This window comes from Suricata suricatta, chromosome 8 (assembly GCF_006229205.1).
Source record: "Suricata suricatta isolate VVHF042 chromosome 8, meerkat_22Aug2017_6uvM2_HiC, whole genome shotgun sequence".
Classification (NCBI taxonomy): Eukaryota; Metazoa; Chordata; class Mammalia; order Carnivora; family Herpestidae; genus Suricata; species Suricata suricatta.
Window position 1 is genome coordinate 133874109 of NC_043707.1, and position 26890 is coordinate 133900998.

The window sequence follows — 26890 nt, forward strand, 5'->3', positions numbered from 1 at the left end:
AGAGAGAGACACAAGTGGGGGAGAGGCAGAGAGAGAGAGAGCAAGAATCCCAAATAGGCTCCTTGCTTTCAGAGCAGAGCCCAGCACAGGGCTTGAACTCACAAACTGTGAGCTCATGACCTGAACCAACACTGAGAGTTGGATGCTCAACCTACTGAGCCCCTGGGCTCTTTTTTATGAGGGCCCTAATCCCATTTGTGAGGGCTCTACCCTCATGGCCTAATCGCCCCCCAGAGACCCCACTTCCAAATCCAATCCCACTGGGGGTTAGCCTTCAGCATAGGAATTTGGGGGGACATAAACATTCAGTCCACAGGATTGCTCTCCTGGCCCCCCAAATGCATGTCCTTCTTAAGTGCAAAATACATTCATCTCATCACTACAGCCCCAAAGTCAACCCATTCCAGGATCGGCTCTAAAGTCTCCTCTAAATATCGTCCACATCAGGGACAGGCTTGAGAACCTAGGAACAGTTCATCCTGGGACAGAATTTGTCTCCAGCTGCGAGTCTGTGAAAGCAAACAAGTTACATGCTTCCAGAATACACTGACGAGGCAGGAATGGGAGAGACAAAGGAGAGGGTGACGGGTCCCACAGGAGTCCAAATCCAAGCAAGGCAAACTCCATGAGATCCTCAGACTTGAGAGGAATCCCCTTTGGCTGGATGTCTGCCCTACAAGCCTTCCGGGTGACGCTCTGCATTCTGGACCTGCTGGGGCAGAGGTCCTGGCCCCACAGCTCCGCTGGCTACGCAGCCCTGCGGTGGCTCTACCCCCACAGCTCTGGGCCGAGTTCACGGGCCTGTTAAAAGCAAGGCAATCGCCCTCCTTTTTGAAAAGAAGCAGGCAGCCCTGCTCATCTCCGAATCGCCTTCAGGATCATCCTTTACTCGCTCACCGCCAAATAGCTCCGTGGTCCCGTCCTGTAAAATCCAAGAGTTCAGCAGCCTGCCTTCCTCCCCTCCTGTCTCTCGGCCCATCTGTTCAGTGTGGTAGTTTTCCCCTGGAGCTGCTCGTTAGAGCCACAGTTCATGACACACCAGTCCCCTCAGCAAAGCCTCGCGTGCCCCCACGCTTCGTGTTCTCTCCGAACATACATACTCATTTCTTACAGTAGACTGGAAATTTCCCAAATCTTTAAGTTCTGGCTCCTTTTCTGCTCAGTCTGTCTTCCTGTTGTTTCTCTCCCTCTCTCATTTTGCTCTGAGCAGTCAGGAAGAGCCAAGCCACCCTCGACAGTGTGCTTAGGAGTCTCCCCGGCTAACGCCCAGCGTCCGCATTCGCAAGTTGTGCCTCCCACAGAACACTGCAGCGCCAGCACAATCCAGGCAAATTATCTGCCCTTTTATAACAAGGATTGCCTTTTCTCCAGTTCCCGATAACCAGTCTTCCTTTCCGTCCGAGGACTCGTCAGAATGGCCTTTACATTTGTATCTCTAGCCCCATTCCGTTCACGGTTACACGTTTGCTAAGAAGACAGAAGCTTTCTCTCTGGGTCTCTTTTCTCTTTCTGAGCTTTCACCAGAATTTCCCTTTGAGAGTCCGTTCATGGCGGTCTGGGCTTTCTCCAGCACGCAGCCCAGAACTCTCCCAGCCTCTGTCCATCACCCCCTTCCAGAGTTACTTCCTCGTCTTTAGGTATTTGGTACAACAGCAGCCCCCCCCCACCCCCCTTGGCACCAGGTTCCTGTTATAGTCCATTTGGCCCACTGTAACAAAACACCACGGACTGTGGGGCTTTGGTCGCCTTGACTTCTCACGGCTCTCGAGGCTGGGAAGCCCACAGTCAGGGACCAGCACAGCTGTGTACTGGTGGCACCCTCTTCCAGGTTGCCACATTGCCATCTTCTCCCTGGGTCCTCACGCGCAGAAAGCAAAACTCGAGATGCTGGGGTCTCTTTCCTAAGGGCCCTAATTTCCATGCATGAGCCACTCCACCCTCATGACCTAATCCCCTCCCAAAGGCTCCGCTTCCAAATACTTTGGGAATTGACTTCAACGTAGGAATCGAGGCGGGGAGGGGACACACACACATTCAATCCATGGCACCTGCTTCTTGGCAAGTAATCCCATTTTTAAAACGTTTTCTGATGGAGATGAGCAGAATTGTAACTGAAAACGGACCGGCGCTTCCCAGGGGGCCGCGCACTCCTCTACCTTCTCTCACAAGTCGAGGAGGGTGAAACAGAAGGTATTTTACTTTCGAGGGTGACACTGAGTCTTCCTCTGGTTCCTGGTGGCTCTGTCCTCTTCAGAGTCAGAGGTGGTGTTGGGCTCATCTCCGAATCCCTGGTGTGCATCCTCAGCCTGCACTGGGGAGGTGCCGGGGAAGCAGTGGCTCCGGTCAGAATCCGCACGCCGCAAGTTGCGGGGTGGGGGGGGGTGGCACCCTGCGTCCTGGAGCAGCCGCTCTCCCCGTTCCCTCGGCCGCGATCGTGGGGTTTTCCCGGAAGGGTGAACCGAGCCCCAGACGCGGACTTGGAGCCTCAGTGTTTGGGGTTTTGTTTGTTTGCTTATGGTAACATTTCTTTCTGCAAGATTAACGTTGTTGCGAGAAGTTCATACTCTGTTTATTCAATTGTGTACGTGTAAAAATATGAGTAAATTTCAGCAACTATAGGTTTGGATTACGACAGTTTAGATACTTTCCCCCCCAACTTTACTGAGGCATAATTAACAAATATAATTGTATATATTGAAAATGTGCAACATGAAGGCAGGTGCCTGGGTGGCTCAGTCAGTTAAGCGTCCGACTCTTGGTTTCAGTTCAGGTCATGCTCCCACGGTTCATGGGACTGAGCCCCACATGTGGCTCTGCACCAACGGCATGGGGCCTGCTTGGGATTCTCTCTCTCTCTCTCTCTGTCCAAATAAACATTTAAAGTAATAGTAATAATAAAATATACAACATGATGGCTTGATACACATTATGGAATGCTTATCCAGCTCAAGATCATTAATACAACAGCCATCACCTCACATTGTTAACTCGTGTGTGTGTGTGTGCGTGTGTGTGTGTGTGTGTGTGTGTGTGATGAGGACAATTAAAACCCACTCTCAGCAACTGTAGAATGTGCAGCACTGCCCGACTATGGACCCCACGCCGTGCATGAGGTCCCACAACCTGCCCGTCTCACCCGGGAAAGTTTGTGCCCTTCAGCCTGTCCCTGCATTTCCCCAGCTCTCTGCACCCCCAGCAGCCATGGAAATCAGGTGGTTGTTTTGGTTTTCATTTTGTTTTAGATTCCACATGTAAGGGATACCATGTGGCATTTTTCTTTTTCTGTCTTATTTCACTTAGTGTAATGCCCTCCAGATTCTTCCAGGTCATCATAAACGGCAGAATTTCTTTCTTTTATATGGCTGAGTGATACTCCTCTGTGTGTGTGTGTGTGACATTTTCTTTATCCATTCACCTGTCAGCGGACACCTGGGCTGTCTCCATGTCGTGGCCGTTGTGAACAATGCTGCCATGAACATGGGAGTGCAGATATATTTTCAAGTTACAAATTTCTTTTCCTTTGCATATATACCCAGAAGTGGAATTTCTGGATCGTATGGTAATTTTATTTTTAAAATTCTCCCCATCTACGTTCTCACCAGAGATGTTCCCTGTTTTCCACATCCCCGCCAGCCCTTGTTATCTCTTGCCTTTTTGATAACAGCCCCCATTCCTGGTATGAGAAGGTATCTCATTGGATGGCTTGCATTTCCCTGATGATGTGCGATGTTGACCTTTCCGTGGACCTGTTGGCCGTCCCATGAGTGTCTTCTTTGGGAGAATGTCTATTTACGACCTTTGCCCCTTTTTCAATTGGAGGATTTACTTTTTTGCTATTAAGTTGCATAATTTCTCTATGTACTTTGGATATTGACTCCTCACAGGGGGTTGTAGATGGCAAATCTCTTCTCCCGTACTGTCAGCTGCCTTTGCCACGTATTGCTTCTTGGCTGTGCTGAAGCTTTTTGGTTCGAGGCGAGCCCACTTATTGGTTTTAGCCTTTGGTGCCGAGAGCTTCAGATGTTTCTTAGTTGTGGGGTGAGAGGAGAAGAGAGAGGGAATTACCAGCTACTTCTGCCAGAGGCATTATGCTTTTCCTGCTCTTCTCTTAACCCCCTGATCTTTTTATCCTGACTTTCCGGGCAGTATCCCACTGGCTGGCGGCATCTCAGACTCCCCGCCTGCGGAACGCCCTGCGGCACTGCACTCCTTCTCGGCTCACTCTGTTCCTTTGAAAGTCCCCGAGTTTCTGTTTCTAAGGTTAAACAGGCTCCCGGCAGTCCAAGGACTGTAGGTACAATGGGGAACACAGAGGAGGAAGGATGGCTTGCTTTCCTTACGCTGCCTGAGTCAAGGCAGTGGTTCATTTTGGCGAGGAAAAGCAACTTCCTAACAGTCCAGAGGAGCTCGGCATCTGTTATGCCTAAAGACATGCCCCCTCTCTGTAGCGTTGGCCTGCTCAGGGAGCAAGTGGGGGTGTTGGTTTGCAAAGTATCTTGAAGCCAGGCGGTGGCATTGGGCTCCGTTGCGATTAGGTGGCTAGATCTGACCTCTCCCGGCGGCTGCTGCCCTTTACAGCCCCGCCTTTTCGCTCTCTGGCTTCCGGCTTTGGCTTCCCTGAAGACTAACAAAATCAGTCTCTTTCTCACTGCTCACCCTCTGGTTTTTCACTTAAGCTTATTACCTTGCTCTGAATGGTCATGGTGATAACTTAAAAACCATCAAGTTTTAAAAGAATTTATTGTGGAAGGAAAAGGAAACTTCAGATGTTTACAAGGTATTATAGTATTTTATTTTTACAAAGCGAAATGCCTATAAACAGCATGAATTATTAACCATAGTGTCATCTACCTTCATTTCGCAGCCACTTTTTATAGACAAGTTAAAAAAGGAAGCTCTTTGAGAGCCCCTTTCTTACGAAGTAAAAAATAAAAACAGATCTGTATCGACTGAACATTTTAAGGCAGTTTTGTGCAAGCATCCACCAGGGACTTCCCCCACCTCCTTCTGGAACTCCCCAGCCGCCACTAGACGCACTTCTGCCTTTCAGCAAGCTGCACCCTGACTGACGCCGGGCAGGGAGGTGCCGGAGGCCCCCCGCCAGGCCCAGGACCCCAGCGATCCCTCCCCGGTCAACCCACTGCCAACAGTATAATTTTCGTGTTTACAAAAAAAACAAAACATGTAGACTGCAGGTAAATTCATTGGATTGGATTTAAAAATCGAAACTTCTTTCCTCCACCGCTCTCTTTTCTGCCTTTCTCCATCACCCAAGGCCTCTCCTCAAAGATCAAAATCACATGATTCTTTTTAGCCAAGGGGTCTATTTTCTGCCTTCAACTGAATAGACACAGTGATGTCATAATTACTTTCCTTTCACAGAAAAATCAAATGGAAAAGAGTGGCTTTGAGTGAACCTGGCAGGGACCGCAGGCACAGGGAGCCCACTCGGGCCAGCCCCCTGGGAGGTTGCGTGATGGCCCATCCGTGTTTCAGTAATTCACCCCACTTAGGTGATGTCCTTGGCCTTGCAGTTTCATTGTGCTCCTTAGAGACGGACTCTCTCGTTGAAGATTCTAGGCCATTTTCCATCCCTACCCTTTCTCCACTCCCTTCCTCCCCTTCCCCTGCCCTCACCCCGCCTCCGCTTGGCCCCCTCTCCCCGGCCACGGCCGCGCTCAGGGCTGGAAGTCTTCCGGGCGGATCTTCATCTCCACGCGCCGGAGGGAGTAGCTCGAGCCGTGCCAGCCGTACCACGTGATGCCGTCCAGGTGCTTGGTGTGCTCCCCGAGGCGGTAGTAGACCCCGTTGAGGTTGGAGTCTGTGCAGCAGTTGTACCAGTAGCCACCTGGCCCGAGAGAGAGACAGAGAGAGAGAGAGAGATCGGGGCCCTAAGCCTGGTCTGTCCCCGCCCCGGAGACGGCAGGCAAATGGCACCGGAGGATTGGCGGAGCTGCTGCCTGGGCAGGAGCTCAGCATCAGGGCCAATAACCACCCAAGTGCCAAAGCCGGGACACCAGCCCTGCGGATCTACGTCTGGCCTGCCCACCTGGAACCGGCCCGGGAGCCCCCGCACCTCACCTTTGCGCAGCTGCGCGCACTTGTCCAGGCAGTTGTCATTGTCCTTGTCCTTGGTGCTGAAGGCCGTGTTGTTGTGGTAGAGGAGGGCGTCGTTCCCCGCGTTGCCGCTGTAGTTCCCCAGAAAGAGACGGTAGCTGTTGAGTTCGTTGCCCAGAGCGAAGCGGCTGTACTCTGCGTGGCGCACGGTGCCTTCCCAGTCCTGTCGGGGAGCAGGCGGGGCCTTAGAGAAGCTGCGACAGGGCTGTGTCCCCTGCCTCCCCACCAGCCTCCCCTCTCTCAGCGAGCAGCCGCGCGTCCCTGCGCATGGGGGGCCCAGCAAGGCTTTATCTCCTGTTGCCCTTTAGCTACCACACTAGGCTTGGGAGTCACAAAACAAGGGTCCCCGAGCAAGGGTCCCTCCTGAGTCACCCTCTGGCCTGGAAGTAGCCTGTCTTTCTGTGTCCTCCCTGTCCCTGTCTGTCTGAAAGGTGTGGGTGTGTTTTCCCGTGTTGTACTCAGAGTCATTTGAGAAGGTAGCGGGGCCTCCAGCCCCTTCACGACCATCACCAGTCAGTGTCCGTAAGGTGTGCATACAGGGGAGCTCAGGCCCCAGGCCCGCGTGGGGCCGCAGTGTTTCCATACAAATGACTATTGCCCCCCTTCCCCAGCTCAGGCCCGAATCTGGCCTCTTGTGTAGCCACGGCCTCACTTTGGTGAGAAAATAGGAAAAAGCCTCTTTTCCCTCACTTGTACTGCAACCTGTAGGAAAATGGCCATAGCAAGCGCACAAGCCTGTAGTCAGTCAGAGCAGGAAGGGCGCCCCCGAATTGGGCACGGCTGTGTGCGGCACCCATTCCGGTCCCAGGGGCCCGGCGCTCACCTCCATCTCCACGCGCAGCCGGGTCGGCCGTCTGGAGAGCCGGTGGATGTGCTCGTTCCCCAGCCAGAAGTCCCCGCGGGTGCTGCCGAAGCCCTGCTTGTACTGCTTCCAGTCCCGGAAGAAGGAGACGAGGCCGCTCTTGCGTCTCTGGATGATGGTCCAGCCGCCGCCTGTGGTCTCCATGTCACAGAACACCTGGGGCAGAGAGGATGCCCTGGTCAGGGACCCTCGGTGGCGGCAGGCAGAGGGACACGAGGGCCGGCCTCGTCGCCTCCCTCCTGCTTCCGCGGGGCCAGTGGACGTGTGCGGGCTCTGACTCTGCCCCAGTGTCTTGGAGCAGGAGAGCGGTGCCGGTTTGCTGAGGAAGAATTGTCGAAATGGAGGCCGGGGGCAAGCGCACACGCAGTTGGAAGAGAGGAAAATCTGTGTGCGCTCTCTACGTGCTCTCTCTTGTCCCTTCCCCCAAGAATAACTCTAGGTTGTGTCAGGACCTGTCACCAAGTCAGGTGGAGGTTATAGAGTTGCCCAGTTGTGTCAGATTTGGCATCTGGTTGGTAATGACTTGAAGGGGCCCAAGAGAGGCTGGGGGAGGGGTTCCCCTCCCCCCCACAAATTGAGTGTGTGGCTAGCTCTCTGATACTCAGTGGGTTTCATTCTCCGTCTTGAGTTTCCCATTCTCTAGACCGTGGCCGGTCCTGTTGCCTTTAGAACCTGGGCAGGGGGCTCTGGTGACCTCACCTCCAGCTCAGGACTGCCCAGGAAGTCATCGGGGGGCAGCTTGTACACTCCAGAGATGCGGTAGTTCTTCTGGTAGAGGGACGAGCAGTCGTAGATGGCGTCTGCAAGAGGAGCAAACCGCAGGAGTGAGTGTCCAAACCCAGGGGCTCCACAGCACGTGGGCATTCGTGCCCCGTCCATGGGAAGTTTAAAAACTGAGACTTCACTTCTACTACGAAATTCACATGAGTTTTCATTACCAGGCAGTGTCTGGGTTTTGGAGGGGTGTGGCCATTGGGAGACCAAAAGGGGGTGTATTTTGGCTTCATTGGTGGTGGGGAAGCCCTCACCTGGATAGCAGCAGCCGTGAGAGCAGCAGACAGGTGGTGTCAGGGTAACCTGCTGTGGTCTGGGCCATGAATTCTGGAAACAGTACGGGGTGCGAGGGCCACATAGCAGATGCGCCTGTTTGATGAATTCCACTTCTAGGACCGCTAGCCTCTCTCACCACATATGTCACGAGCATCCCATAGGGTCTGGTTTTGTAGTTTTCTTGGTTGGTTTATTTGTTTGGGAGAGGGGGTGGTTTTTCGGAGGGAATGGCTATTTCTGCCTTTGAGAATGGCTAGTTTTATCTATTTTTGCCTACGAGGACCCTCATTAAGGGAGATCGATTTACCATCTTCTTTCCCCCCCTTCATCTAACACTGTTCCTTCCTCAGACGGAAGTGCAGACACCCTGGGGAACCTTGGAGGCCTCCCCTGGCAGCGTTATTTAAACAAGCACACCAGAGCACCGAACGGGCTGGTGGTCACCCTGGGGTTCATTTAAACACTTCCTTGGCCGTCCTGGGGCCATGGCTTTGTGCCAGATTTCGTCTCCGGATCTCAAATATTGAGACCGTCTTTCCTGATAGGACTCAAAGAGTCCAGGAGACGCTGCCTGCCCTCTGTCTCTGGGGCCCTTTTCTTGGCGTCCCCTGCGCTGGGCCTTCAGGAAGAGCACACACAGAAGTTCACTGCCACCAGGAACTGTCCCAGGCAGAGCACAGTGCGGGAGGGGGACGTGTGCCTCTGCCATCAGCGTCCTTCGTTTTCTGAGGAAAGCATCGACTTACTGCTCTCTCCGATGAGCCACCTGCTTAGGGAGCCTAACGGTGGCCCGGCACCTGGTCATAAGGAAGAAAACTGAGGAGTGATGTCCTGGGCCAGGAGAGCGAGAGGCCCAGCAGGAGAGCTGCCTTTGGCCCCCCGGACACTCGCTGCTGGGGGGCGGGCAGCCCCGAGCGGAGGGTCAGGGGCAGCGCGGTGCTCTCTGGTCCGGCCTGCTCTGCCTCGCGTCAGGCTTCACCCCACAGGACGCGCTCGTCTGGAAAACGTCCTGAGGACGCCTTTCCAGCCCCATGCCGAGGGGCAGGAAGGACATGGCTTGGGAAGTGGTTTTCACATGGTGGTTTATTAGGTGGCTTATTAGATGACGGCCGTTTAAGCTTATTTCACGTTAAAGCTTTTTCTCCCTTTGAACTGAGAGTCACCAGGCACTTCCTCTGTTCTGTTTCTTGACTCGGTCTGCGATGTGACCGAGAGTTTTCTGTCAGTAATAAGTGACATATCTGTGGGATATTCTCCTGACAAGTCACCATTCCCTGATGATTTCAGAAGCCCCCATTTCTTCTCTCCGAACAATAAATTCACCTTGGCCGGTCTGAGCCAACCTAACTAGAAACCAAAAGTTATTTTAGAAAAGAAAGCATTAAATATATCTTTTTTGAGAAAGCATTAAATGTATCTTATTGGGGAAGGGACTTCTAAAACTCCAGATTTCGGCATTGCATTTTCTTACTTGCTGTAATGGGAGAACTTTGCTTGTGATCGTGGGGAAAAACAGAAATCTCAGAAGTGAAGACCCTTGAGCCTGTCCATCCTGACACCAGGGAATTCTTCTGGCTCTAGGCAGCAGCTCTGCCTAACTCTGAGCCAGGGGGAAGAGTCAGGTTTGCAGAGACAGGACAAAAAGCCATTAATGCCCGTTCCACTGAATCTCTTTTTTTAATGTTTATTTATTTTTGAGAGAGACACACACAGAGTGTGAGCAGGGGAGGGTCAGAGAGAGAGGGAGACACAGAATCCCAAGGAGGATTCAGCCTCCGAGCCATCAGCACAGAGCCCGACACAGGACTCGAACCCACAAGCCATGAGATCATGACCCGAGCCAAAGTCGGCCACATAACCGACTGAGCACCCCAAGCGCCCCCCGTTCTACTGAATCTTAGGGACACGAGAGAACTGTTTCTGGCAGAGCTCGGCTTCTAGAGCAACAGACGTCACAGTTTTGGTGCTCATGCCTGCTCCCTTGGGACTGTGGGTACAGCCTGTCAGCTCTGGGTAAGGAGCGAACCAATTGGGCAGACTTGAACCCTGTCTCTAAGACTGCGGTGTGACTCTGGGCAAACCACGTCCCTCTGCACTCTGGGGTGGGAATTCATACCTTCCATGTGCTGAAACGTGGTGTGAGTAAAGAGACTATGCAGACCCTGGGGACATTGACAAAAATTTACAGAACGTGAGAGCCGGTGGCCCATACCCAGGAAAACATACCCCCATACAACCCCCAGGCATGGGTCTGATGGCCAACCTATCCCGACACCAGGCCACACAGAGACGCGCAGGTGTGCGGACGAGAAGGCGGTGACAAGTGTGAGGACGTGCTCTCCTTACCTGCTGAGGTCTGGGTGACAGTCTGCGCTGCCTGGAGCTGCATGATGTCAATCTGGTTGTTCAATTCCGAGTACTTGCTCTCCGCGTCTGTGAGCCGTGACTCCATGCGCTTGGTGCTGCCCTCCAGCTCCATCACCTGCATGACCACGCTGACCCAGTCCCTCTCCTGCTTCGCGCTCAGGTCGCTCAGCAGACTGCTCAGATTGGCGATCTGGGCCCTGAGCTCCTCCGCCTCCGCACAGCAGGCCGCTGCCTTGAGCTGTGCTGGGGTCTTGCTCTTCGGGGGCTTCTGCGGCCATGCTGGGTGGCTGACAAAGGCCGTGATCAGAATGCAGAGCCAGGTCAGAGCTGAGAGAGTCTTTTTCAGCATCTTTCGTGGGCCTGGGTAAGGAAGACTTCCTTTGGGGGATCTGGCTCTGCCCGGCTGAGGTCTGCAAAGCTGCAGCAAATCACAGCTGTGCACTTTTCACTCCGGATGGGCTCAGCACCCTGTTGCGCTCTCTCTTCCCTTGCTCTTTCTTAGCCTTTCTCAAAGCTTCAGGTTAAAAGTGCAGCTTCACTGGGCTCCCTATACCTTTTCTTCCCCAGCCTGAATGCTCTACAAACTCAGCATCTTAAATATTGTTTGCTGCCTGCACCTCCACCCCCACTGTGGCCGTGCCTGGTGCCGTAGCCCCTCCCCGCTCATCTGGGAGGGTCAGGTGCCTGTTGGGTGAAGTCAGCGCAAACTTAGGCCAGAGGGGAGGAGGGACACAGGGGTGAGTCTTCCTTTCCTTGCCTGCACAGTCTCCGGGCTGAGACAAGAGGACTGTGAATTTGTGTGTTTCCAATTTCGCCTATTAGATTGTGCCCCCGCCAGCCACTGGCTCAGCTCTATCAACGAGCAGGGCAGGGTCAGAACAATTTCCAAACTCCATTCTAAATGTTACATAACCACGGGGTGAATGTAAAGTAGGCAAAGAGAATTGGGAATCAGACTCGCACTCACCGAGGGAGGCCTGTTAATGTAATCCATGCTGTTTATATGAGGATCGGGCATATTTTGGCATCCTGCTGGGTATGCACTTAGCAAAACTGGTTCTCTTTTCCTCTGATCATCACGCAGAAAATGATGTTTCACAAAACCCTCATTCCACCCAGATCTAACACCATGTCACAGTGGAAAATCTCCAACTTAGAAGAGCTCTGGAAATAGAGTAAGCATGTCAGGAAGCAAAAAAAAGGCTTTGTAGTTTCTATCCACAGGATTTGCTCGGTCATCCTTTTTTATTTTTATTATTATAGTTCATTGTCATGTTGGTTTCCATATAACACCCAGGGCTCTTCCCCACAAATGCCCTCCTCCATGTCCATCATTCCCCTTCCTTTTTCCCCCTTCCCCTTCAGCCCTCAGTTTTCAGTATTCAAGAGTCTCTCAGGATTTGCCTCCCTCCTTTTCCCTAACTCTTTTCCCCCCTTCCCCTCCCGATGGTCCTCTGTTAGGTTTCTCCTTTTAGACTTATGAGGAAAAACATATGGTATCTGTCCTTCTCCACCTGACTTATTTCACTTAGCATGATGCCCTCGAAGTCCATCCACGTTGCTACAAATGGCCAAATTTCATTCTTTCTCAGCCATGTAGTATTCCATTGTATAGATAAATCACATCTTCTTGATCCATTCATCAGGTGATGGACATTTAGGCTCTTTCCATGATTTGAGTGTTGTTGAAAGTGCCGCTATGGACATTGGGGTACATGTGCTCCTATGCGTCAGCACTTCTATATCCCTTGGGTAGATCCCCAGCAGTGCTATTGCTGGGTCATAGGGGAGTTCTACTGATAGTGTTTTGAGGCACCTCTACACTGTCTTCCAGAGCAGCTGCACCAGTTTACAGTCCCATCAACAGTGTAGGAGGGTGCCCATCTCTCCACACCCTCGCCAGGATCTATAGTCTCTTGATTTGTTCATTTTAGCCACTCTGACCTGCGTGAGGTGGTATCTCAGTGTGGTTTTGATTTGAATTTCCCTGATGATGAGTGACGCTGAACATCATTTCATGTGCCTGTTGGCCATCTGGATGTCCTCTTTGGAGAAGTATCTATTCAGGTCTTCTGCCCATTTCTTCACTGGATTATTTGTTTTTCGGGTGTGGAGTTTAGTGAGTTCCTTGTAGATTTTGGACAGGATTTGCTCAGTCATCCTTCTTTTTATGTACTTTCTTCTTCCACACGTGGGCCCTCGGCATCTGACAAGGAGGTATCTGAGAGGACGTCAGGGACAAAATCCCAGGAGTGCTGGACGCGGTCCTGGCCTGGTCACCACACTTCCGTCGGTCTGTAGGCACAACAGCGCAAGCGCATAGCCCGTGACTCAAAACTTGGAATGTACATTAAATCACAGGGAAAGGAATCTCTGGCCCCCGATAAATCCGTATTAGCAGTCTCATTTCCCTCTTCCCATATAACACAGTTCACAAACCTGAAGCTCCTCTCTACCTATGATGCACCTCTCCGAAAATGGGGGTGCTCTCACTTCTCATGTGCTGTGTTTGAAGGGCGCTACTCCTCTGAAAACAAATGGGAGCAAGCTGGGATTTCAGCAAACCTTAAATACTTAAAACGAGCTTTTCACGGAGAACATGTACGGAGGCCCCTCGGTCCTGAAGCGATGCTGACGCTGCCTTTGGAACACACCCTTCCTGCTTCCGTGTCACGGAGTCTCCGAGGCCGACCTTGTACCGTAGCTGGTCGGTGTGAGTCCTTTACACGCGAGCCCGATGCCTGACGGCCCCCCTTCCGAGCCGTGAGCCCTGGTGCCCTTTTACAGTCGGCACTTCTGGCTTCAGAAGTCATTTCTGTCAGCAGCTGGCATTCCTGAACAGTGCTTTTACCCCTGCAAATCGCAAAGCGGTTGTGGCCCCGGTCATCCAGGGTTTGTGTTCTCCCCTCCTGAGTCTCCTTGCCTCCTGAGGGGTGAGGGCGTGGCTGGCACCCCTCAGCACCTTGCCGTTCCCCTCGGGAGAGCCAGTCCCCGCTCCGTTTATAAGTGCCCAGCCCAGCTGTCTTGGCCACATGGAGTTCACTTCACTGCCGCGAGCCCAGCCCTGACTGCCGACATCCAGCGGCCTCCTGAACCCGAGAGGATCTTCTGCCCACCTCCTAGCCACCAGCTGACACTGAGCTTGTGCCACGGAGGCACACGGAGTGTCACAGGTGACCCCGCCGCCTCGGCTCCCGCCTGCAGCGACGCGGTAGAGGAAGGAGCAGGGAACCGTGGAGCTCCGGGGACCCCCAGCCAGCTTTCTGTTTGTTCTTCCCAGCGGACACGTCCCCGCCCCAAACAGGAAACTGTTAGGAACGGAGTTTCATATCTGGGCAGAAAGTGAATCAGTCATTTGTATCCGCAGCCCGTGTAGCAGTCCCTCCTGGGGGTTCCTGGGTTTGGATCAGAAGCACGTAGCCGTTAGCATGAAGACCTGCTCCCTGACATTTATTTGCTGAAAACCTGTTTCTAACATGAGGTGTAAGTTGGAGACAGCAGCTTTCTGTATTTGGAGATTTTTTTCTAAATCAGCTAAGCTGCCCAAATGTCAGTAACCTTCCCAAATTAAAAACAGATAATAACAATAGCGAAGTGAGAGTGTTTGCCATGCCAGAAGCTGATCGATCCTGCAAGCATCCACGGCCCTGCCGTGTCCTAGATCCTGAATTTCTGAAAGAAGGAAAAGTAAGCCCTTGTTTTGAGTACAGCTAACTGAAGCCAGTGGAGAAAACCAGGAAGAGTGTGGAGGACAAGACCCGTTTTCCCTTCTGCAAGAGACATCAACCTTCACTGCCCCTCAGTGGATAAAGTGACACTAAAAATGGGAATTAACTGTGGAACTGAGGAAAGCCTGTGTTGGAACATCCTGCGGTTTTTCCTTTTCTCTGTTTTGCTCGTGGTGAAAGAGGGTCACCTTGGTGTTCCCGGGGAAGATGTTTATGAAATCAACTTTATACTCTTGATGAGAAGAGCCAGGGAGCGTTTACTTAGCCTGGAAGTTCTCAGAAACTTCACCATCTGGGCCACACCATCCTGGGCTGGCGCCGAGGACGGGAAGGTTCTGAGCAGCCCGAGGGTTACAGCGCCGGGGAGGGCCTAGAGGTGGTCTCTCCGTCCACACACGTGAGCGTCGTGTCTCATTGTCTCGAAAACGTCCCGCTCGGAGATCCTCCTCCTTTGCTAATATATTCCTGGCCCTGCCTGTCCTTACACCATCACTGGCACAGTTGGGGAGGGCCACAGCGCCCCTTCGAACCAGACTCCCAGTCTGTGGCCAGAGTACATCTTAGAAGAACCTGCCTTGTTGTCAGTTTAATAGTGTTCTTCGTGGGGATATTTTATTTCTCCTAAAGTCTTTTAGTGAGTCACAGCTTTGCCTTACTGTATGCACCCATTTAATATCTGACACTTCTTTTTAAACATTTATTTATTTTTGAGAAAGAGACAGAATGCAAGTGGGGGTGGGGCAGAGAGAGAGGGACACACAGAATCCGAAGCAGGCTCCAGGTTCCGCACTGTCAGCACAGAGCCCGACACGGGGCTCGAACTCAAAACTATAAGATCATGTCCTGGACCGAAGTCAGACACTTAACCGACTGAGCCACACCCAGGCACCTCAATACCTGACACTTCTGTCCTTCAGTCCTGTTTGTGTCTCCGCTAAATGCCATCCACCACCGAAGGTCCATCCGTCTCTTCCCTAAGCCTCCCGATTTGCCCCTTCTACCGGAATGCATTCCCGATGTGTTAGAAGTCGTTTGTCGGGCCTCCTTCTAGAGTCTATTATTTCATGACAGCACCTAGCCAAAGGGCCTGTCTCTGCTCTCAGACTTCATAGCGAAGGCCTCTTCTGCTAGCCAGCATGCAGGTTGGAGAGCACAGTTAACAATGATGGCCGCCACTGCCTCCCCGCTCCTTTGGGAGAAGCAGACGGCTGAGCTCTGGGGCAGGGTGACGTGCTGCGGGGAGTGCCCAGCCCAGATGAGTTCTGGAAGGCCTCCCAAGGGGAGTGATACCCGGGTGTCACAGAGAAAGGAAGAGGTAGCCAGGGGTGGGAGGTGGGCATTCTGGGCAAGGTGCAGCCTTGTGACCTTGGCTGAGTAGGAGGATGTACATAGTTGAGTGTCCAGGGCGGAGGACAGTTAAAGCCAGAGAGGTGGCGAGGAGCCAGGCCTGAGGGCCCCCAGGAGTCCATGTGAGGGGCCTGACTGCTACTCTGAAGACAGACGAGTCTGGAAGGATCTAAGCAGCTCTTACCCTTGTCGCTCTGTTTCCCGGAGTTTCACCGGGAAGGGGGCTTTGTGTACTTGCCCCGTAAGATTTTTAACTGGAAATGGGCGGCGTAGAACATCAGGATTTCTTGACATTGTAATACATTATTCATATTAAATGCCCTGACGGGATCATCTGGCCTGAGGATTAAGGAGGCCATATACAAGGACTTGAAATAGCTGGGTCTAGATTCAGACAAATCTGGGTTCTAATCCCTTCCCATCATTTGGTAGTTATATGACCCTGGGCAAATTATTTCTCTGGGTTTACAGATCTGTGCAGTGACAATGCGAATGCTAACTACGTTACCTCAGAGGATTTGGGGTTCAGTTAAGCAAAGGATTAAAAGTACTTAAGGCAGGGCACCTGGGTGGCTCAGTTGATTAAGCATCTGACTTCAGTTCAGGATGTGATCTCACCATTTGAGTTTGAGCCCTGCTTCAGGCTCTCTGCTATTAGCTCAGCCCGCTTCAGAGCCTGTCTTACTCTCTCTCTCTCTCAAAAATAAAATAAACACTAAAAAATAATAAGAAGAAAATAAAAATTAAAAATAGTTAAGGCATTTTTGGGGCACCTGGGTGGCTCAGTTGGTTGGGCGTCTGACCTCAGCTCAGGTCATGATCTCGTGGTTTGTGAGTTTGAGCCCCACGTTGGGCTCTGTGCTGAGCTCAAGCCTGGAGACTGCTTCGGACTCTGTCTCCCTCTCTCTCTGCCCCTCCCCCGCTCTCGCTCGCTCTCTCTCTCTCTCTCTCTCTCTCTCTCTCTCAAAAATTAAATGTTAAAAACATTTTTTAATGGTTAAGGCATTTTTGAATAAGATAAATTTGGAGGAATTAAACTATGAGAAATCAAGATTTATCATAAAGCTACTACTGTAAGTGATTAAGGCAGCGTAGTGGTGGCACACAGCTAAACCCATAGATAAATGGAGCGGAATCAAATGTCCAGAAACACCCACATGTATGTAGACCCTTGATTTTTGACACGGGGACACCACAGAACACTGAGGAAGGGACAGTCTTCCAGGTGAGCTAGGCAGCCTTACGGGGAGAAGGGGGGCTCTCGACCGTTACCTCACACCACACACATCAAACTTCAAGTTCAGAGGAGGCTTCAGTTCCACACGTGAAAGGTGAAACTAAAGCTTCTAGAAGATAACATAGGGTGTTCTCTTCGGCACTTTGGGGGTAAGCAAAGATTTCTTAAACAAGATACAAAGAAAGCCTACAAGAAACCGTGCAAGAAAGCACTCTCAAATGCAGTAGAAGATACTGTGAAGAGAGGGAAGAGGGAAGCATATTATCTCCGGCCCAGATCTTTGTGTCTGTTGCCTCCAGAGCATACACACAGCTCTTCCCAAACAACTTCTAAAAAGGTAGCCAACTTAAAGATGGGCAGGAGATGTCACCAGGCACTTACGTCACAAAAGAGAATCCCCACAAGCCGGCAAACACCTGAAAAGCTGCTCAAGCCCATCAGTCGTTATGGAAATTCATATCACGTGCCACCAGTATACGCACACACTGAAGTGGGGAACGCTGACGGTTCCAAGTGTTGACAAGGCTGTGGAGCCATTGGGCTTTTCACATACTTCCCGTGGAAATGTAAAATCGCTAAAACCACTCCGGGGAGCAGTTTGTCAGTGTCCTCGGAAGCTGAAGACACCCTGTGACCCAGCGGTGCTACTTCGAGGTGGAGTCCCAACAGCAGTGCGAGCACCCTTGCGCCAAAGCCAGGCACGAGAACGTTGGTAGGAACACCACTCATGCTGGCCAAGAGCTGACGGCCACCTGAATGCCCATCAGCGAGAAGATGGATAAGTTGTGGTTTATTCATTGAGTGAACTAGTCTTCAGCCCTAGAAGGAAAAACTGCCGTGGCATGTAGCAACACGGACGGAGTGTCAGGGGAAGTTCAGAACCTGGCAAGCCTGGGGGGCTCAGTCAGTTAAGCATCCGACTCTTGATTTTGGCTCAGTCACGATCTCACGGTTTCATGAGTTCAAGGCCCGCATCAGGCACTGTGCTGACAGGCTCTCCCTCTCTGCCCCTTCCCTGCTTGTACTCACTCTGTCTCTCTCAAAGTAAAACAAAACAAAGTAAAACAAAAGTCGGGCCACATAACCAGTTGTGTCAGACGTCAGATAGTCAGATAGTTGTTGCCTCTGGGAATGAAGTGGGGAGCTGCAGTCGGGAGAAGCTCGGTGCTTCTGGGTGCTGGCTGTGCGTTGTGTTCTATTTCTCACTCCGGGTGGTATTTACAAGGGTATCTTCACTCTGCGATTTATCGGGCTGCGCCCTGTGTGCACTTTTCTGTATACCTGTATTACACTTCAGCGAGGAAGTTGACTCAACGGTAGATGGTGCTAGAGGAGCCTGGGTGGCTCAATCAGTTAAGCGTCCGACTTCAGCTCAGGTCTTGGTCTCACGGTTCATGAGTTTGAGCCCCGCGTCGGGCTCTGTGTTGACAGCCCAGCCTGGAGCCTGCTTTAGAGTCTGTGTCTCCATCTTTCTGTGCCCCTCCCCCACTCTCGCTCTGTGTCTCTTTCCCAAAAATAAACATTAAAAATATTTTTTTAAATAGATAGTGCTCATGAAACAAGATCATAACGGACATAGTGGCATAGTGTCCGGCAAATATTAAATATTACTGTTTGGGTATCTAGTTATCTTCTCCTTAGAAAAGCCCTCCCTCCCCTTCCACATCCAAACTAAGCAACCCTGCATTAGTCCCCATCTAGGCGCTGTTTTCTTCATGCTGGTTACCTTCACAGCATTTATTTCAGGGTTTTTTGGTTTGTTTGGGGGTTTTTGTACATCTAGTTCACCAGCCTCTAAGCTCTGTGAAAACAAAGACCTTGTCTGTTGAATTTACCACAGTAGCTCTAACATCCGTCTCGTAGCACCAGGCTGAGACCGAAGAGCTCCTGATTTGGAACTTGTCAAGGGAAGGAAGGAATCCCCGGCGGGTTCTCATCACCTAAAGGTCTATTGCGGCATCTGGGGATCTCAGCCTGTCCATGGTCATTGGCGGTCCTCTGTCGCGGTGGGGTCTTCATCGTCGGCCCCCACCGTCTCTCCTGCTCCGAGTCCGCTCTCCTTCTGTGGATCCTCGTCACAGAGTCAGAGGAAGTGGGAACTGGACACGTGAAGACGGCCAGCAGAAGGACCACAGAGCATCTGGGGCAAGGTTTTGTCCGGCTCCACTTTCCTCCGGAGGCCGGGCACGCTGCGTGCCGTCACTTCAGCCCGCACCAGCCTGCTAGTTCACCACCATCGAGCCTGACGGGCCCCACGCGGCAGCTAACGTTGAAGGCAGAGCGGAGTAGCATGTCCCCGTAAAGACAGCTGCTCTCTGGGCAGCTTATTCCCCAGAACTTATCCGGGAACCTGAAGGGTCTTGCCGTCCCCAAAAGGGGATGAAATACCCACTACGTTGCAGTAGCAGAAGAAAGTCGCTCTTAGCTGGAGACAAGACCTTGTCAGAGGGGCAGGGGATGATCACCTGTTCATGTCCTGGGACCAGAGCTTCCCTTCGGGCCGGACCTCTGCCGCCCTGATGTGGGCAGCGCTGATGGGAAAGGGGGACAGTAATTCTTTAAGAATGTTCAAGAAATCGAGCCAGTTGTGCCTGAGCAACCAATCATTGGCAAGGGTGATGGCTCTTTGCAGCCTGCCAGCGAGGGGCAAAAAGGGTGAGCAAAACCCACTCCGTCTTAATTCTAAACCATGTTCCCAGGGTGTCACCACTGTGTCGCTTGGAAGTATGAGTCCTGCTTTTACAGTTGTTTCCTGGCCTCCAGAAAAGGGACAGAGTCGTGTTCTTTCCCCCACCTCTGCTGGAAGAAAAGGCACTCTGGCCAGAATGAGTGAGGACTCGCTCAGAGCTCCTCACTTCTCGACGAAAACACATTCCAAACCTCCGGGCTCATGCTGACTTCGAAAGCGCAACGCGTCTCTAGGAATCTGTACCCGTCGTCGGGCAGCTCCACACAGGGGAGAGTGGCTGGACAGAGGACGGACAGCGTGTGCGGCCAGAGCACTAACGCAGATTGTACCTTCCCGGGCCCATCTCGTTCTTGCGTGCCCTCTTAACGTCCAGCCCTACCCAGGGGGCCAGGTCCCTCACCGGTCCCCGGTAGAGCATAAGCATATTTCTGGCTGTTCTGAAGATTTCCTACAAGTTCACTGTACAACAGCTTGTCTTAGAGAGCACCTTAGAAACCCCAAGCAAAGCCGTCCACCAGCAAGGAGCTGTGCCAAGGGAAGACCCCTGGGGTTCCTCTAAAGCGGAGCCAAAAGGACGGAGGGTCTTTCACTGCAGCCCAAGACCCCCCAGAAGGGGGAAGCTCTCAGTAGTTCAGGAGTCAACGTCTGCCCTTCCCCTGTATCTAGTTCACCCTCCGGAACGCCTCGAGATTTAGTGGGGCCACCAAATGGTGAGTTAGAGAAGGTGCTTCTGATCTTTATGTGTCTCTGGGGCGGGGAGGGGCGGGGGTTACTGCTGACAACGAAACCGTGTCACAGCGCTCTGAAACCTTGAATTCTCCTCCATGTCGTGATTCCGAGCCGTTAGAGCGTGCGTCTTACACCTGGTGAAGCACAGAAGGTGCTGGTTTCTGCCCCGTGGCGCCCTCCCCCGACATCACCTGTCCAGTGATGGCGAAACGTAGTGGTGGTGGCACCGCTGGTCTCTGTAAATACTCTTGGTCACCTCACGGGCCTGGAATCTCTGTGGCCCGATCATAGCGCGTCATGGCCCTCTTCCACTGGCTTGTCCTTCCCAAGAAGTAGGTTTATTTTTCCCTTTTCCCTGACTCCAGAATGGGCGCCAGTATTTCTACAGTGTGGCCGCTGTCCCTGGGGCAGAGGGCCACCTCACAGCTGCTTATCCCGTTCCGTGGGGAGAGCTCAGCACTGCCAGATCAGTGGACGCCGGCCCACTTACCTTTCTGTGTCCCCACTTCATCCCCGCAAGGGACAGAGGCAGAGCTCTTGGACATCGGGAAGCCAGCAAGTCGGGGTTTCACCCAAAATACCAACTCTGCTTTGAGCGAAGACACCCGAGCACGAGCCTCGGGTTCGCCCCGGCAGCCCTCTTCCCGACGGCTCTTCTTTCTACTTGGCTCTCCCAGAGCGCTTCATTCCACTCTGGGTACAAGGAAGCGGAAAGGAGGAGGAAAACCTCGGGGCATCTCCAGAAAAGGAGCAGTGCTGGTTGTCATAGAATAAAAAGATAATGGCCAGTTTGTCAAGAAGTGTTGACAAGAAAGATAAAGTTGGAAGTAATTAACTGGCTGACATGCTGGGAGTGATGTGTCTGCTGACGGCTCCCTAAATCAGCCAGAGCCTTGGAGATGTGACAGCCATTCATCATTTTTACGGCACGCCTCTGACGGGCCCCTGGCTTGGAAACCCGGCCAGCACAAACCGTGTGCTTTGACACTCTGGGGCTATGCGGCCTCTCCGTGCCTTACCCGGGCCTGTGCTAGGGCACCTGGGCCCCGCGTCCAGCCAGGGGCCGCCTGCACGTGACCTGTGAAATGGGACAGCCTGCCGGGCTTGTCACTGAGGCCCCTGCGTCCGTCCTCGGTGCTCGGATTTCCAGAGCGAGCCTTGCAGACTTCTGCCGGACAGATCGCTTGCTGCGTGTGCAAGAACGCCAAACGTGTGCTCCTGAGCCGCGCGCCTGGCGGCCTGCAGTCTGAGGCGGGTGCGGCCCACCCTCTAGCCCAGAAGGTGCACCCATGAGACCGATTACAGGCCTGGGAGCCGCAGGCAGGTTGAAACCGTGGAGATGTTTAAACGTAATTGCCAAGACTGGATCAAGTGGGAAATGCCTGTGTTATGTGAAAAAGCAACATACAGAATTACATGAATGCTCTGCTCACCGCTATGTATAAAACACGTTCTTATTTCTATAGAATATGCGTAGGTGAAAACAGCGTTTTGAAAAGGTGGTTAAATTGCAGTGAAGTCTGACGAGCATACACCTCCCCGCTCCAGTCTTGGAAAGATGGGATGTTTTGTCTCCCCTGGCCCTGATCTCCCCGAACGCAGCTGTTAGCGTTCTGTCTTTTTTACTCGACAGTTGCCACTTCCTCACATGCAGGTTTAGCATGGCCTCCGGGTATCACGACAGACATGCCATTTAAACTGTGACCGAAGGCAACGGTGAAGACCAAGTAAGAGCTCTTTGCCCTTAAGCCACTCTGGACTGAGACATCAGGAACCCAGTGATTGTCCAAGGCAGGCCACCCCCTTCCACATCACATCTTCATTTTCTTTTCTTTTCTTTTTTTTTTTTAATGTTTTATTTGTTTTTGATACAGAGAGAGACAGAGCATGAGAGGGGGAGGGGCAGAGAGAGAAGGAGACACAGAACCGGAAGCAGGCTCCAGGCTCTGAGCTAGCTGTCAGCACAGAGCCTGACGCGGGGCTCGAACCCACCAACGTGAGATCTGACCTGAGCCGAAGTCGGAGGCCTAACCGACTGAGCCACCCAGGCACCCCAGACATCTTCATTTTCTTGATGCCTCAGGTGTCCTAGAGCACCAGGCACGCCAAATGTCCTGGCTTTGAAACCTGCTGATGAGATCAGCCTTCTGTCTGTGAATATGTAGAAAAGGACTAACGTGACTTTTCCTGAGTTTCTAGAGCAGAAAAGGGAAGTTTGACCCTAACAGAGCCATGGGTGCTCTTGCCGTCACCTGACCCGCTGTCCCTGGGTGACCGAGGCCAACCAGCCTGCCTGCACTTTCCTACCACCTGCGTTTAAATGGGCCTTTCTCCATGTCACATTTCAGATGCCCTCGTGTTGCCTTCTCTCTTCACTTAGCCTCGTCAGAAAGAGGCTGCCGCACTCTCGGGTTCCCCGGTCTAGCCTGCTGCTCCCAGGCCCCAGGGGAACTGCCAGATGCCCCCAGCTCTGTCTGGGAGTCACGCTTGGGGCACAGAGCTAAGACTCGGTGCTGGATGAAGGGACAGGGAAGGGCCCGGAGCGGCTGTGCCTCTGTGAGAGATGTAGGTGGTAAGGATGCAAAGCGGTGTCCACCTTGGCCTCCTCTTGGCCAGTCAGGAGCCCCTCGGTCAGACCTGCCAAGGTCCCCAGTCAGCTGTGTTGCCTCTGCCGGAGGCCCGCTCTGGCTGGTCCAGGGCTCCCTGAAGGGGTAGGGGCGGACGGGAAAATGAAGAGAGATTCACGCAGTTTCTTACCTGGTCCAGCCTGGCATCCACTTCTTTCTTCTGTCATCTCCTCTTTATCATCTTCTATCTCGCCAAGTTTTGGACCTTTATTTATAGACTTATGACATCAAAAAGCGGAGTTTTTACAAATAATTCTCAGTGATAAAGATGCTTTGAAAAGGATGCAGAAACAGGTTTTACAGAGGCGTTTCTTCAGAACTATTCTAATTACAGTGAGGTAACTTACACATCATAGGATGACAGGATATTCTCAGTGAAAAGCAGATAACATACACATTTGTTTGAACCGGTAGTAAATCTTACAACTGAGAAGATAGCAGGATGTTTTCAGTGAGGAGCAGATAGCAAACACATTTTATAACAATGATGCTAAAATTCAGGCAGAAACAGGGCTAGGAGGCATTCTATTTGGCTCACAAGAGGAGGAATTTATTTGTGATGGTTAGTAAGTAAACCTTTTAACAGCCTTGTTCTTTGATGTTGAAGGTATAGGTGCCATAGGTGCCCTAGACGAGCTGGTCTTTGCATATGAGTTTAAGTTGTAACTACTCTTACCCATCCTCACAATGGGCACCAACTTAGCCTAGTATGAGCAGTAACTTATGCCTGGCTCTTGTTTGTTTCTATTTCCTAAGTCAGGCTTTTATCTCCTGGCCAGGGCAAACCTTATGCTTGTGTTCTTTAACCCCCTTAATTTCCATGTCTTAAGTTTGTGAAGCTCAATAGAGGAGCCTTTTGACAAACATCTTCAGTGCTTTAACTTCCTCTTTATAGAGGTGGGAATATGCTTCTTCCCATGAGGTTTCTGGGGAATATCGGTCTGATTTGGAACATTGTGAGTCCTAATCAATAGCAACAGGCTTAATTTTACACGAGCAGTCAGTTAACAGAAGGAGATGCCAGCTTCCGTCACCTGTGGCAGGAGCTGTGCTTCGTCTACCATTTCCTTACTGTGACCCTGTCATCCAGCAAGGCCGGTGCGGCTCCCAGCACCCAGTCAGCTGTGTTGCATGTGTCCCCAGCCTGGCACTAAGGGAATTCAGAGAATTCGGACCTGACAGGGAACCAAGCAAAACACAGACTGCACTCGAAATAGACAGCAGAAAGAAGGCCCGGAGCCATTTGGGAAGCGAGTGCATAACGTTCTCATAAATTCCTGATGGCAGCGCTAGGAAAGCCTAAGCGGTCCCCCAGATGTGACTACAGGTGCTCCTATGACTGACTTTCAGACAGGCTCAGGCTTCGCTCTTAATAGCCTACAGATCATCAAGGCAGAGAGGCTAAGAGGTGAGGTCGATCACCACATGAGCCATGCAAGAAGGAATTTGTTATCAGGCCAAATTACTTGGGATTTGACATCAGTCCAGAAGCCTGTGGAGCAATGGCTTCAAGAACCCTTCGGGAAGCAACAGAGTTCTTCGGATGGTAGGAATGGCATTTGGATGCCAAACCAGAGACCCTCTTACTGCTGTGCTGTGGGTCAGCATTAAGACCCTGAGCGGCTAGTGGCTGACCCTCTCGGTCAGCCTCATCCTCGTGGGACTGGTCACCGCGTGCACAGGAGAAGCACTGAGGAGAAGGGAGAGCCATGGAGAAGTGAGCAGGCCCTCCTGCCAGCACGGCTTCTCCGCCACCGCTCCCAACGGGGCGTCTGCTGGGGCAGCAAGAGAAGCCCCTCAACTGCTGAGCCCCTGGCCCCCCTGACCTGCTTCCCCAGCTTCTGAAGACTTCGCGGATGAGGGGAGAGAAGATGCCTGGTGTCTGCCGTGGAAGGCAGTGAGGCAGCGTCTCGTCCTCATTCGTTAATTCAGCTCAGCTCTAGAAAGTTGTCTCCCTCGACTGCCAAGAATTTCCCCAGTTTCTAGTTCTCAACTCCGCTTCCCTTAGTAAAACTTGAGCCTCGGGGTGGGAACGAGGGAAACGGGATGTCTGTGGGATTGCCTCTCCCCCTCTTGCAGTCCTGCCCCGCTGTTTTCTTGTCCGTCTCTTCACGGGCTTTCTGAGGCCGGGTTCCGCTGTGGGCTCCGGGGTTGATGACGTGGCTAGGCCCTTCCCGTTCGTGACTGTGAGACCTCAACGGGCCGCTCCCGCCGGGAGACGGAGCAGAGCGCAGGTGGGCCGCTGCCCGTGCGGCCTCCACCAGCAACGCTCTGTTCTTGTGGCCTCGGCGCCTGTCGAGAGGAGACGGGAGATTCGTCTGCCTGTCATTCCTGCAGGTTCTCGTGGGCACATTGCTGCCGAGCCTCCAGCCCTCTCCCCTTGCTTGTTGTCAGGGCTTGTCCCCCGGACCGATGTCACTGGGGTCTGGTTTGTGTCGAGCGCTCCTTTGTTGTGGGGTTTGGAACGGTTTGCCCGTTTAGGCCTGCAGCAGTAACAGGGAAAGACTGAGGGGCACACAGGGGAGTGTTCATAGAACGGACGATAGAAGACTCCCAGCTGCCCCGTGAAACAAGGGCTCCTCATTAAGGGGGCTCAGAGTGAAGGTGATTTCTCCCCATGAGCCAAACAGACGGCCTCTGCCTTCAGTCTCATGAAACCACATCTGAGTTTAAAAGGGGGACTGTGTCAGAGGGCGGCCCTGTGTCACCAGGTAGGCAGGAGACTGGGCACTGCGTTAACAAGAGACTTACGTATCGCACACTCTGCCCCGCGGGGTGTGTCTGTAAGCCTGGCAGCCTCGAACATGCGGCCTTGGGAGAGCCCGCGGTGGCGACCTGCTGGCTGTTTTGTCGGGAGGCTTCAAGGCATATCCGCAGCTTCCGAAAGGAAAGGAGAGGCGGGATGGGAGCTCGGGGTCAGAGGAGTGGACAGCCGCGGCGTCCGTGAGGAAGTTAAAATGAAGCCTCGGTGGGGCGCCTGGGCGGCTCAGTCAGTTAAGTGTCGGCTTCGGCTCAGGTCACGATCTCTCAGTTCCCATGTTCGAGCCTGCTTGGGATTCTGTGTCCCCCTCTCTCTCTGCCCCTTCCCCACTTGTGGTCCGTCTCTCTCAAAAATAAGTAAACATTAAAAAAATTTTTTTTCTAATATATAGAAATAAAATGAAAGCTTGGCTGGGCCGCCTTCTCCCGCACGGCAAATTATAGGGACTACCCCACCACCACCTGGTGCTTGCTTTCCTTCCTCATACAAGTATTATACCTCCCTGCCGATGCAGGGGTGGAAGGCCAAGCACCCCTCCTGTTGCAGAGCTACAGGATGCCCTTAGTTATTAATTATGATCCTTTTTTTAAGTTATTTTGAGAGAAATCACGTGCATGCAGGCAGGGGAAGAGCAGAGAGAGAGGAGAGAGAGAATCCCAAGCAGGCTCCGTGCGGTCAGTGCAGAGCCCAGCTCGGGGCTCGATCTTAGAAACTGTGAGATCATGCATGACCTGAGCCAAAATCAAGAGTCAGCCACTCAACCAACTGACCCACCCAGGTGCCTCAACTTAAGATCCTTTTTAGGGGTGCCAGGGTGGCTCAGTCAGTTAACTGTCCAACTTGAGTTCAGGTCATGATCTTGCGGTTGGTGAGTTCAAGCCCTGTGGTGGGTTCTGTGCTGACAGCTCAGAGCCTGGAGCCTGTTTCAGATTCGTGTCCCCCGTTCCCCCCCACTCTTATTCTATCTTTCTCTCAAAAATAAACATTGGGGCGCCTGGGTGGCTCAGTTGGTTAAGTGTCCGACTTCAGCTCAGGTCATGATCTCACGGTTCGTGGGTTCGAGCCCCACGTTGAGCTCTGTGCTGACAGCTCAGAGCCTGGAGCCTGCTTCAGATTCTGCGTCTCCCTCTCTCTCTGACTCTCCCCTGCCCTCTCTGTCTCTCAAAAATAAATAAAAAACATTAAAAAAATAAATAAACATTAAAAAATTTTTAAAGATGATTTTTTAATAGTTTATTGTCAAATTGGTTTCCATATAACACCCAGTGCTTCTCCCCACAAGTGCCCCCCACCATGACCATCACCCCCCCCTCCCCTTTTAGTCCATGGTTCGTTTTCAGTATTCAGTAGTCTCCCTTGATCTGTGTCCCTCACTC

The 26890-nt window shown here is 52.4% G+C and overlaps 2 protein-coding genes across 3 annotated transcripts in view; one reads left to right on the top strand and one right to left on the bottom strand.

Annotated features, from left to right (window-relative positions):
* MTOR (mechanistic target of rapamycin kinase) overlaps nucleotides 1-26890 on the top strand; it is a 137306-nt gene that overhangs the window by 62621 nt on the left and 47795 nt on the right. The window lies entirely within an intron of this gene.
* On the bottom strand, nucleotides 5612-11253 carry ANGPTL7 (angiopoietin like 7). Its single transcript, XM_029946055.1, has 5 exons — nucleotides 10376-11253; nucleotides 7679-7779; nucleotides 6941-7135; nucleotides 6082-6280; nucleotides 5612-5848 (listed from the first exon to the last, which is right to left on the bottom strand). The coding sequence occupies exons 1-5, from the start codon at nucleotides 10743-10745 to the stop codon at nucleotides 5679-5681; spliced, it is 1035 nt and encodes a 344-aa protein (XP_029801915.1). The 5' UTR covers nucleotides 10746-11253; the 3' UTR covers nucleotides 5612-5678.